Source organism: Ovis aries, chromosome 25 (genome assembly GCF_016772045.2).
Source record: "Ovis aries strain OAR_USU_Benz2616 breed Rambouillet chromosome 25, ARS-UI_Ramb_v3.0, whole genome shotgun sequence".
Classification (NCBI taxonomy): domain Eukaryota; kingdom Metazoa; phylum Chordata; class Mammalia; order Artiodactyla; family Bovidae; genus Ovis; species Ovis aries.
In genome coordinates this window covers 43386400-43398633 of record NC_056078.1, presented here as the reverse complement: position 1 = coordinate 43398633, position 12234 = coordinate 43386400, and the positions used below count along the sequence as shown (strand labels likewise).

General features: G+C 43.9%; 1 protein-coding gene across 1 annotated transcript; it reads right to left on the bottom strand.

Moving 5' to 3' along the window:
• Positions 1-10640: 10640 nt before the first annotated feature.
• LOC101117644 (olfactory receptor 13A1) lies at positions 10641-11627 on the bottom strand. The gene has a single exon (XM_004021665.4). The coding sequence runs from the start codon at positions 11625-11627 to the stop codon at positions 10641-10643; it is 987 nt and encodes a 328-aa protein (XP_004021714.2).
• Between the last annotated feature and the right edge of the window lie 607 nt (positions 11628-12234).

Genomic DNA, 12234 nt, shown 5'->3' with positions numbered 1-12234 from the left:
TCAGGGTGAGGACAAAAAGGGAGTGCTTGCTTTGACTCCCGCAATTATTTTCTAGTTCATTTTCTCTCCAATTGTCTACCTAAATAAAATAACACCTTTCACTCTTTAATCCATAAATTTCTCTTATGTGAGCCTTTCTCACGCAATTAATGTTCATCTTTGATCTCTGAACTAGCCATCTGATACAGCCCAGTATGTAAGCTCAGCTTAAAGAGAAGCAGATTTTGCTTCGGTTTAAAATAAATAAATTACAAAATCATCCAGTCACACTCAGGTCATGTACTCACCAACATGCAACAAACAGTAACCAGAGACTCGTCCTCTACTCTTGTAACAAAGGAAGGTGCTGGTTTAGGCAGAAGGAAGGGAGGAAAGAGAAAGAAAGGCATAAAGGAAGGAAGGAAAGAGGGAGAGAGAAGAAAGGAAGGAAGGAGGGAAGAAGAGAGGGAAACACCTGTATTTGAAATAACCCTAGTTTGCCCCAGAGAAAATTTCAACATGTGTATCATTTCTGCTAAGCATTCTTCTTCATATGAATCCAGAGTTTTCCAAAATTGGGATAAACCAAACTGACAGTTCCATGGCAATCTTTCCTGATGAAATTCTGGGAAAGAAAGAAGAGCATATATTGCCGTTGAGACTCTACTGGAATCTGGGAGTGAGTTCTCCAGGGATTTCAAAAAGCTAGCACACTCTCCTTGCAGACTCCCAGTTTCCCGGACTCCCGTTCTGCTCCCACCTCAGCCACCGCCAGCAGCAGACGCCGCTTGCTGGGAAACGTTACGAGGCATTGTGGGAGACAGCAGCCTCCTCTCGAACTGGTCCCTGGCACACACACTTCTCTGAAATTCTCGAAAATGACTTGCAGGGCAGGTAAAATGCATTACCACGCCCCACCTCTCCAGTTTGGGGAAATGCACATGTCTCTGGGAGCAGCGCCGAAAGTGAAATGAATTTTCCCATCTGTATTTTAGCACTGCTCTGTCTCTTGACACCACTTAGGATCCACCAGGACCAGTGGGCACACCCGACCTCATTAGAAGAGGACAGAACAAAACCTTCTAGAAATCAAGGTTGCTCCAGGATCCCTGGTGACTGCTAATTGGGCACTGTTGGAAATATAAAATTATAGCACACACATTATAGTCTCTCATTACGTATGCAAATATAACAATATTGACTCACAAAGGTCGGGATCTTCCTCCATGAAAATCTTCAGTGGTGGACTACATATAATCCTCCTGGAGTTTATAAAGTCCCAAGGCATTATGTTACTAAGGTGGAGTTGTAAAGTCAAATGGAGAATTTGGATCCATACGTGGCCGTAATAAGGTAACATTCTCCCTTATTCTGTCATAGCAGTGTCCAAGACACCAAATAAAACAAAACATTTCAATAAGAGCTAGGGTCTCATAACTTAATACCAAAAAATGTCCAGGTTCCAGTTGATAGTAACTAGTCATAACAAGAACAAGGACAATTTCAACTCAAAAGAAAAAAAGACAATAAAGTTAGCGCCAATATCAAGATGACAGAGATACTCAAATTACATGACAAAGACTCTAAAGCGGCATTATGAAAAATGCTTCAACAACAAATTAAAAACATGCTTGAAACAATTTTTTATCAAATTTCAGTCAGGAAATGGAAGGCGTAAAGAGCAACCCAGTGAAAATTTTGGAACTGAAAAATTCAGTAGCTAAAATTTTAAAAAATTCAATGAATGGGCTCAACAGCTCAATGGGAGGGAAAGAGGCAGGGAATCAGTGAAACGATAGGACAGTAGAAATTACTCAGTGGGAGCGACAGAAAGAAAACAGACTGAAAAAAATCTAAATACAGCCACATGGGCCTGTGGAACTATTTTCAAAAGATCTAACAATTTTATCTTTGAAGTCTACAAAGATGAGAAAAGGAGTGAGGAATTTCTGTACACCAGCAAGGAGCATGTGGGCATCGAACTCGAAGTGCAAAGCACTTGCGGTCACTCAGGAGAAATGAAACGCTTCTGTGTGAATCTAACAGAACATGTGTAGACCTGATATCATGAAAACTACAAGCTGCTGAAAAGAAAGGTCAAAGTGATAAAAAGATACACTGCGTTGGTGCATTTGAAAACGAGAGGAGAGAGCAAGGTGGCGGAATAAGAATGCATGGAGCTCGGTTCCCTCCACAACACATCAAGAATACATCTATGTGCACGATAATTCTCGGTGAGAAGTAACTGGAAACTAGCAAAGGACTCCTCTGCAACCAAAACGGAAAGAAAGATACACACATCACTGGGCAGGAGAAGAAAAGTGACAGCTGGGGCCTCTGTTCCCGGGAGGGGGCTCGGAAGAAAAGCGAGATTGTGCCTGCACTGGGGATGCAGCAGGTCAAGTGCCAGGCTGCGCATCCCAGTCCTGGGGCCCCCACGGACGAGACAGACCCTCCCTGCTGCTTGGAGGACCACTGGGACAGGCAGAGAAGCTAGAGAGGCCCAGACTCAGCTCACCAGGAGTGCGTGCCACTAGGTGGGGTGGAGAGACATCTGCCCGAGCGGTCCCCTCACCACACGGCCCAGCCCGAGCTGAGAAACCCTGGCCAAGCTCACCCCATGTACTGAATCTGAGGTGGCCAGCGCCAGGGGGAGGGCTTAGCCTTAGAAGGCAGAGGTGATCCATTCCCAGAAAAGAGCCTGGGTGACAGTGATCGTGGGTGGTGCTTTCTCAAGCTGGGTAACCAGTAACCACTCGTTTTGTTTTCTTTGGTGGCTGCACCAATGTACATTTCCACCAACAGTGTACAAAGGTCCCCTTTTCTCCACATCCTTACCAACATTTCTTATTTGTGTTCTTTTTGATGATAGCCATTTTGACAGTGTGAGATGATATCTCGTTGTGGTTTTGATTTGCATTTGATGATTAGCAGGGTGGCCCATCTTTCCATGAGCCTATTTGTCACCAGCATTTCCCCTTTGGAAAAATGTCCGCTCAGTTCTGCCAGTTTATTAATCAGGCTTTTTTTAATGTTGAGTTGCATGAGCTGGTTATATATGTTGGATATCAGTTATATCATTTGCAAATATCTTCTATTCAGTAGGTTGTCTTTTCAATTGTTTCCTCCACTATGCAAAAGTTTTTAAGTTATTTAGGTCCCATATGTTTATTTTTGTTTCCTTTACTTTTGGAGATGGATCAAAAAATATTGCTATTTATGTCAGAAGAGTGTTTTGCCTATGTTTTCCTCTAAGAGTTACATAGTTTTCAGTCTTACATTTAGGTCTTTAATTCATTTGGGGTTTATTTTTGTATATAGTGTTAGAGAATGTTCCAATTTTCATTCTTTTACGTTTAGCTGTCCCACTTTCTCAGCCACACTTATTGAAAAAACGGTCTTTCTCCATTATAAATTCCCTCCTTTGTTGTAGACTCTTGTTCAGTTGCTAAGTTATGTCCAACTCTTCTCGACCCTATAAACCGCAGCACGCCAGGCTTCCCTGTCCTTCACTATCTCCCAGAGGTTGCTCAAACTCATGTTCATTGAGTCAGTGATGCTATCCAACTATCTTATCCTCAGTCACCCCCTTCTCCTCCTGCCCTCACTCTTTCCCAGCATTAGGGTCTTTTCTAATGAGTTAGCTCTTCACATCTGATGGCCAAAGTATTAGAGCTTCAGCTTCAGCTTCCAATGAATATTCAGGGTTTATTTCCTTTAGGGTTGACTGCTTTGATGTCCTTGCTGCCCAAGGGACTCTTAAGAGTCTTCTCCAGCACCACAATTCAAAAGCATCAGTTTTCTGGTGCTCAGCCTTCTTTATGGTCTAACTCTCATATCTATACATGACTACTGGAAAAGCCATAGCTTTGACTACAGGGACCTTTGTCAGCAAAGTGATGTCTCTGCTTTCTAATATGCTGTCTAGATCTGTCATAGCTTTTCCTCCAAGGAGAAACGGTCTTTTAATTTTGTGGCTGCAATCACCATCCGCAGTGATTTTGGAGCCCAAGAAAATAAAATCTGCCACTGTTTCCACTTTTTCCATATCTATTTGCCATGAGATGATGGAACTGGATGCCATGATCTTAGTTTTCTGAATGTTGAGTGTTGAGCCAGCTTTTTCACCCTCCTCTTTCACTCTCACCAAGAGACTCTTTAGTTCCTCTTTGATTTCTGTCATTGGAGTAGTATCATCTGTGAATCTGAGGTTGCTGATATTTCTCCCAGGCATCTTGATTCCAGCTTGTGAGTCATCCAGCCCTGAATTTTACATGATATACCATGCATATCAGTTAGAGGAGCAGGGTGACAATATGCAGCCTTGACGTACTCCTTTCCCAATTCTGAACCAGTCTGTTGTTTTATGTCTGGTTCTAACTGTTATAGATTAAGTGACCATAAGTGCGTGGATTTATTTATGGTTTCTCTATCATATTACATTGATCAGTATGTCTGTTTTTGGGTCAGTACCATACTCTTTTGATTATTATGGCTTTGTAGAACAGCCTGAGGTTAGGAAGCATGATTTCTCCAGCTCTGTTCTTCCTTCTGAAGATTTTTTTTTTTTGGCTAATCTGGATCTTCATGTTTCCATACAAAATTTAAAATCATTTTTTATAGGTCTGTGAAAAATGTCATTGGTATTTTGATAAAGATTGCATGAATCTGTAGATTGCCTTAGGTTGTATGGCCATTTTAACAGTATTGATTCTTCCAGTCCAAGAACATGATCTATCTTTCCGTTTGTGTTGTATTCAATTTCTCTCATCAGTGTCTTCTAGTTTTCAGAGTACAGGTCTTTTGCCTCCTTAGGGAGGTTCATTCCTAGGTATTTTATTATTTTTGATGTGATGGTAAACATAATCATTTCCTTAATTTTTCTGTCTGATATTTCATTGTTAGTGTATAGAAATGCAACAGATTTCTGTATATTGATTTTGTATCCTGCAAATCTATAGATTTCATTGATAAGCTCTAGTTTTCTGTTGGTGTCTTCAGGATTTTCTATGTATAGTATCATGTCATCTGCAAACAGTGACAATTTTACTTCTTCCTTTCCAATTTGGATTTATTTTATTTCTTTTTCTTCTCTGATTGCTATGTTATGGATTTCCAAGGCTATATTAAAAATAGTGCCAAGTGAAAAAAGAAATGAGAAAAATAAAACAATATAATTTACACAAATTAGTAATATATACATATAAAACAAATATATCTTTTCACAAGAACACAAATTTTTTAAATCTATATTAAAATGGTTGTATATGGAAGAGAGAAAGGACTTACTAAAAGGGGATAAAACTGAGGATATTGATAAAAAATGTGACAGTTTTTGCATGGATGAATAATGATAATGCATCATGAACTGAAGAAGGTGTTAACTCTCTGCATTCAAGGAAGAGAAAGAAATAAGGGAAGGAAAGAAAGAAGAGAAAGTTTCTGTCGATTATAATTCATTACAATTCAGGAAAATGAAGCATTCTAATAGTCCTCAATTTTCTGACTAGTCGATCATAGTCTGAGCACAAGTGTTTAAACAGGAAAAGAGCATATAGGAGCACACACACAAAAGCGGATCAACTCGGTGTCACACCACCAACATTTTGAGACTCAGATGCATGGAATAACAGCATGCCAGAAGCAGGAGGCTTGCTCATCCCTCGAAAGGAACAACGCAAGACAGAATCACGACTTAGTTCTTGAATGTGACATGGAGCCAGTGTAAAGAAACGTTGTTCTCAGGAGCCCAAATCCCCTCCTCCAAGTATGATTCTCTAGAAAATACCAGGAGCACTCTAGCCAGGCTGCCAGGATAGTACAGTCCAGCTGCGGTGGCTGGCTGGTGGCTAGAGCTCTCCTCTGAGGAGAGTGCTGGGCTCACCCTCGCTGGCAGTGGTGGACTAAGGCCTAGCCATTCTTCTGGGTTATGTCCTCTTCCAGAAGGAGTGGGCCAAATACCTTTTGCTTGCCTTTGATAAAAGTAATCCCTCCAGCCTCCTTTCCAAGAGAAGAGGGGTTCTCAGAGTAAATTGAAAAGATAAACTAAGAATCTGTTTCATGCAATGAAACTGTGATAGGACTTCTCCAGCCTTGTGGAGTGCCCTTTCTCTGTAAACAAATGTCTGCTCCTGCTGCAGAGAGCTCTGAGAAATCCACGTTTGGGAAAGTGGCTCAGGTATGCTGTCTCTGTTAATTGAGTGGCAGACAGCACTGTACCAATTCAATACATCTGACAAAAGCTGCTGCTGCTGCTGCTGCTAAGTTGCTTCAGTCGTGTCCGGCTCTGTGCGACCCCATAGACGGCAGCCCACCAGGCTCCCCCATCCCTGGGATTCTCCAGGCAAGAGTACTGGAGGGGGTTGCCATTTCCTTCTCCAATGCATGAAAGTGAAAAGTGAAAGGGAAGCCACTCGTAGGATCTACATCTTGTGTCCTTTGCAGAGGCTAGTGCAGTCACATTTTCCAAAAACTTTCCAAAAGGTTGCTCTTCAGGACCATTGGTCAGGTTGGCCAGGGGCTTCAACAGGTTTGCCACTTATTAACACCTTATTGTCACAACCAAGGACAGTACCAGAAGCTGGAGTCCATGATAAGCTAGAATATATGTTGGTGGTTTGGAGCTTATGCTCTTAATTCATGGAGTTCCTTTCAAATCCTATCTCCAACACTCATTCATTTTGTGACTTGGCCATGTTACAGCACTGCTGGAAAACCAGGGACAAGTTGTGGGAGTGCTTCATCCCAGGTCAGACTACAGAGACTCTCATACGAGCTGGCTGCAGTCGTCACAGCGGCAAAAGCAGCAGAGCAGCGGCCGCGAATCTGTCCAGTGTGAGAGAGGACCTCTCGGGTTGGCTGTAGTTCAGTGGCTCTCACCCAGGGACAACTTTTCTTCCTCTCTGCTCACCTCCCAAGGAGATCTGGCACCTCTAAAGACACTCTTGATTGTCTTAATCTGGGGTTTGTCTTACTGGCATCTAGGTGGTAGAGGCCGTGTGTTGCTAAATATCCTACAATGCAGGACAGCCACCACAGCAATGATCCAGCTCAAATGCCCACAGTGTTGAGGCTGACAAACCCCAAAGAAAAACGAAAGCCAGCCTAGACGAAAGCCAGCCACGCACCTAGCATACTGTCTTGGCTCAGAGGCCAGGAATGTGGCCAAGACTGGAGTTCGCGAAGCAGTCTCCACAGACAGGGAGCTGGACGTACCACAGGCCCAAAGCTTATTTTCATCAGCAGACCCTTCTTTTGCAGTTGCTCGTGCTGGTAGACCAGTCCAATTCCTATCACTTGCAGGAGGTTTGCTTGAGTCGGGGAAACCAAAAAGGCAAGGGCTCATGGTTGGTGAATCATTTTAAAGAAGGAAGTGATCTCCTTTTCCCCTGACTGATATTTATTATCAAAGACAAAAAGCAGAGAAAAGGAAAGAAGTGAAATGTCTATCAGTTCCTCTCTGTGACTCTTCAAAGGACTGATAACATGAATTCATAGAAAGAGCTGCCTGCTGGATGCCTGTGGGATCATGAGTTTATCTGCATCAAATCACGAAGACTAATAATTTTAAGAGATAACACATGAAAGCAAGAACCACTTCTCTGTATCAGCTAAGTGAGGTACCCTGGTGCTGTGCACACGTGCTAAGTTGCTTCAGTCGTGTCTGACTCTTTGCGACCCTGTGGACCAGAGCCAGACAGGCTCCTCTATCCACGGGATTCTCCGGGCAAGGATGCTGGAGTGGGTTGTGATGCCCTCCTTCAGGGGACCTTCCTGACTCAGGGATTGAACCCATGTCTCCTGCCTTGGCAGGTGGGTCCTTTACCACTGGCGCCACCTGGGAAGCCCTCACATTGGTTCCAGTCTCACAAAAAGAACAGCCTCAGTTGCAAGGTCAGTTAAAAAAAAAAAAGAAGAAGAAGAAGAATCATTTGTTCTGAGAAGGCAAACTCCAAGCAAGACAACACTCAGCAGGGAGGGATGCGCTACCTGTACCAGAAGGGCTACAGAGAGAAGGATCCGTTGCTCAGACAGATAAGATAACAGAGCCTAAGACAGAGGACTCAACTCAACAGGAAAGAGAAAAGTTTGCCTGAAAACAAAAAATAGACCAGTTTGAATTTAAAGAGCAGGAAGAAAAGTTGGGTCTGAAAGAAGATGGGCTTTGGGAGCTGGGAGAGAATCTAGGACTAAAGAAAGGTTGCTCATCTATCTCCATCAAGGAACTCCCTTTTTTGGCCTTTCCTGAGTAGGGGTGGTGTCCCTCGGGAGCCTGAGGCCTCCTGAGATAAACAGGGTCCACTTTACATCAGGGACCACTGAATGGTTTCTCATTCATCTGTCCCAACTGCTTCTCCTCACCAGGTCATTTTCACAGCCAAATCCTCTGCAGGCCCAGTGGCCCCTTTCTGTGTGGTCCCATGCCACTTAGCCCCCACTCACCCTTTCCAGCTAACCACTGCAAACATCACTCTGAGACAGGCAGGGGTGAGGAGCTGTGAGATCCCGACTTCCTTGGCCGCTCCTATCCTTGGTGATCACTCACCAATAGCAACTCACCTAGCACTTAATACCTTTGCTTAAGTTCTCTCATTCAGTCTTGGCTGCATCTCTAGGCTGACTTATTGTCCTCATTATTCTTACAAGTAAACTAGAGCTCAGATGGACTGAGTGATCTGCAAGAGCCTGAATATGAACCCAAATCTTCCTCCTCCCAGGTCAGGGCTCTTTCTACACTACACACGTCTCTGCATCTGCAGCACCACTAGGCTACACCCTGTAATGCAGCTCTCTCCACGCTTTTCTTTTTACATTCAACAGTATGGGTACTAGTGTCTTCTTAACTAGGTTACCAGTTTCCTAAGGATATAAGTCAAGTCTCATATTTCTGTTTTGTCAAATGAGTAATGCTCTGTTAAACACTCAATAAGTGTCTAAGCATTTAATTTGCTTTTTAACCCATTACAAAATGTAGAAAATAAGCAACCAAGATGAAAAACACAACATATGGTCTTTGATGCATGTTGAAAATCAGTGAACACACTGAGGCATTAGTGGCAGTTTTCAAGGCCCGATTCATTGCAAATTCTCTGAAACCACTGAAGGCTTGAACATGCTATTTGGGTGTCAGAATTCCATTAGAGGTGATTAGACTCAGTCCCTACCAACCTATGTACCAATGCCTCAGTCGGCCTGCTGCTGCTGCTGCTGCTGCTGCTAAGTCGCTTCGGTCATGTCCAACTCTGTGCGACCCCATAGATGGCAGTCCACCAGGCTCCCCCTTCCCTGGGATTCTCCAGGCAAGAACACTGGGGTGGGTTGCCATTTCCTTCTCCAGTGCATGAAAGTAAAAAATGAAAGTAAAGTCGCTCAGTCATGCCCGACTCTTAGCGACCCCATGGACTTTAGTCGGCCTATGGTTCATCAGATTCTTGAATTTCTTGCCCCACGTCACTGTGCTTCTGTTGAATGCCAATGAGAATACTGGATGAAGAATCATGGAAAACTCATTCCTTATAAATCAACGTCAAATTCTACTCTCAGCCTCCATATACAATAGCAAAAAATATGTGTTTTTTTCTTCAGTCCCAAAGATTCAGCTAAATAGTCATGACTTGCTCCTATCATTTTTAATGGGTCATAAAAAAGAGAATCAGTCATTCAGTCCCATTAGACACAGAGGATCTGTCCAACCAGTAGTATTCTGCAACGATAGGAGGGTAGCATTGCCTTCTTGCAAAGCTGTGTAACTTCTAAAGCTAAACCGTAGCAGTAGTCCCCACTCCAGGTCGATGAGGTAGGTCAGGTACTCATGATTTGAGAACAAAGAAAAGAAAGAATAAGAAATCACAGGCATTTTTCTAAATGCTTAGCCCAGATTTTAAAGCTGAAATTTCTGCGTTGAAAACAAAGTAGTGATTGCACATGCCATACTCATCAGGCGTTATAGAATGCACAGTTTTTGTATATAAATTATACCTCAACAAAGCTGTTGAGACAAAGTGATGATCCTAACAGCATGTTTCACTTTGAGTGTTACTGAGAAGAAAAGAGAGAAACAAAAGCAACAGCAACCGTTTTCATTAGAACCAGAAACTATTTTTAAAGTCTAATTGGCTCCAGAGGAAATACCTGGGTTAAGACAGCAGTAGTTTTCTTAGGAGCGGGCGGTCACCTTTAAGCAGTCCTCCAGTCCGGCAGTTCTCTGCGTGCTGTGCGGCCCACGCAGGCTGCCTGCCTCTGTTAAGGTGCCTCTGTTAAGGTCCACGCACCTAAATGTTTGGTGTCATTGCAAGATTTACAGTCTGAACATGGTACAAACAAAAGAAAAAGAAAAAAGGAAAACATTTCCATACAGCTGTCATTCTACAAGACAAGGCGCCTTCTCTTCTCCCAGAGATCTTTTTTTCCCTGCCAACCTAGTAACGACATTACTTCGGGGTCAGACCATGAGACCCCACATACTGGAGGCTCACATCCAACCACAGTCTTCATGTCAGCCAGCCTAAGGGCCCCAGAATTTGAAGCTCATCCATTCTTTTGGGTAGAAGAGACAAATTTACTTACTTTCCCAGGCCAGAAGCTCACTCATCAGACCCTTCAAAGAAAGGTCAATTCTCACTTAAACTGCAGTCTCAAAGGAGAGCTTCAAAAGACACAGGTTAATTTCTGAAGAAGGGGAAAAGTTTCCTGAGAGCTGCTTTGACCTCCATATTTCTCAAAGTATAGATGAGGGGGTTGAGAGTAGGGCTCAACATGGTGTATAGTACGCCAGCCAACTTGCTCTTCTCCGCGCTGTAGCTGGAGACGGGGCTTATGTAGGCGTAGAACACGGCAGTATAGTACACGCCCACCACAATAAGGTGGGAAGAGCAGGTGGAAAAGGCTTTCTTCTTCCCCTCCGCAGTCCGCATCTTTAGGATGCTGGAGATGATGAAGCCGTATGACACGATGGTCATCAGGAAGTTCAATATACCGTAAAAGGCATCAGCCAGGACACTCATGATGCTGTTCACATAGGTGGAGCTACAGGAGAGAAGTAACAGAGGAGGGACCTCGCAGAAGAAATGGGTGATAACATCGGGGCCACAGAAGTCCAAGTGCAGCATCAGCCCAGCGTGGATGGCCACGTTGAAGGCACACAGTGCCCACACACCTGCGGCCAGCGTGCCACAGAATGCCTTGCTCATCTCGGTGCCATAGTGCAGCGGGTGGCACACGGCTGCATACCGGTCATAGGCCATGACCGTGAGGAGGAGCAGCTCGGAAGATGCAGCCCAGGGGAGGAAGTAAAGCTGGGCCATGCAGCCCCCATAGGAGATGGAGCTCTCCTCTAATACTAGACCCTCCAGCGCCTTGGGCGCGACGGAAGATGCACAGATAATATCCATAGTTGCCAAGTTAAAGAGGAAAAAGTACATGGGGGTATGGAGCCCGGAGTTGAGGGCGATAGCCAAAATGATAAGAGTATTTCCTGTGAGTGCCACACAGTAGAGGGAGAGGAAGCAGCTGAATAAGAGCGCGCGGTGTTCTGGGTGCTCTGAGAAACCCTGCAGGACAAACTTTGTTACCAGAGTCTGGTTACTCATGGTCCCCAGGCTGAAAGGGGTTTCTGGAACTATGAGGTGAATCTCCAACCACAGCTTCATGCGATTTCAGGGCTAGAGACAGAAGCAGGAGGTGTCCTAAGGAAAGCTGCTGCCCCGTTTCATTCACACCCAACATGATGCACGAGCCACATTAAACAGATGTATTAAGACTCAGTCAAGATAAACACAAAAATATAGCAATAGGCAAAGGGTGGGACATTCAGTTCATAAAAATCAGGTTAAAATGTCCAACTGAACTCATGAAGCATCACTCAACCTCAAAGAAATGCATGTTAAATAAACAATCCACTCTTTAGCAGCCATGATTTGGCAAACTTAGAAACGCATGGTATTGACTAACATTAGCACAGGTGCCAAGATATAGGCCTCTTACAATTTATATTTCATTTGAGCCACAACGTTCACTTCTGGGAATTTATCCTAAAGAAATAAGAGGATCTTCAAGTTGTCATTGCAGCATTATTTATAATAGCGAAAATTCTAAAGTAACCTATACCCTTAAAGGGAGAAGGCAATGGCACCCCGCTCCAGTACTCTTGCCTGGAGAATCCCAGGGACAGAGGAGCCTGGTAGGAGGCTGTCTATGGGGTCGCACAGAGTTAGACACGCTGAAGCGATTTAGCAGCAGCAGCAGCAGCATACTCTT

Coding starts and splice junctions, on each gene's coding strand:
- LOC101117644 (XM_004021665.4), bottom strand. CDS start 11,627: ATGAAGCTGTGGTTGGAGATTCACCTCATAGTTCCAGAAACCCCTTTC.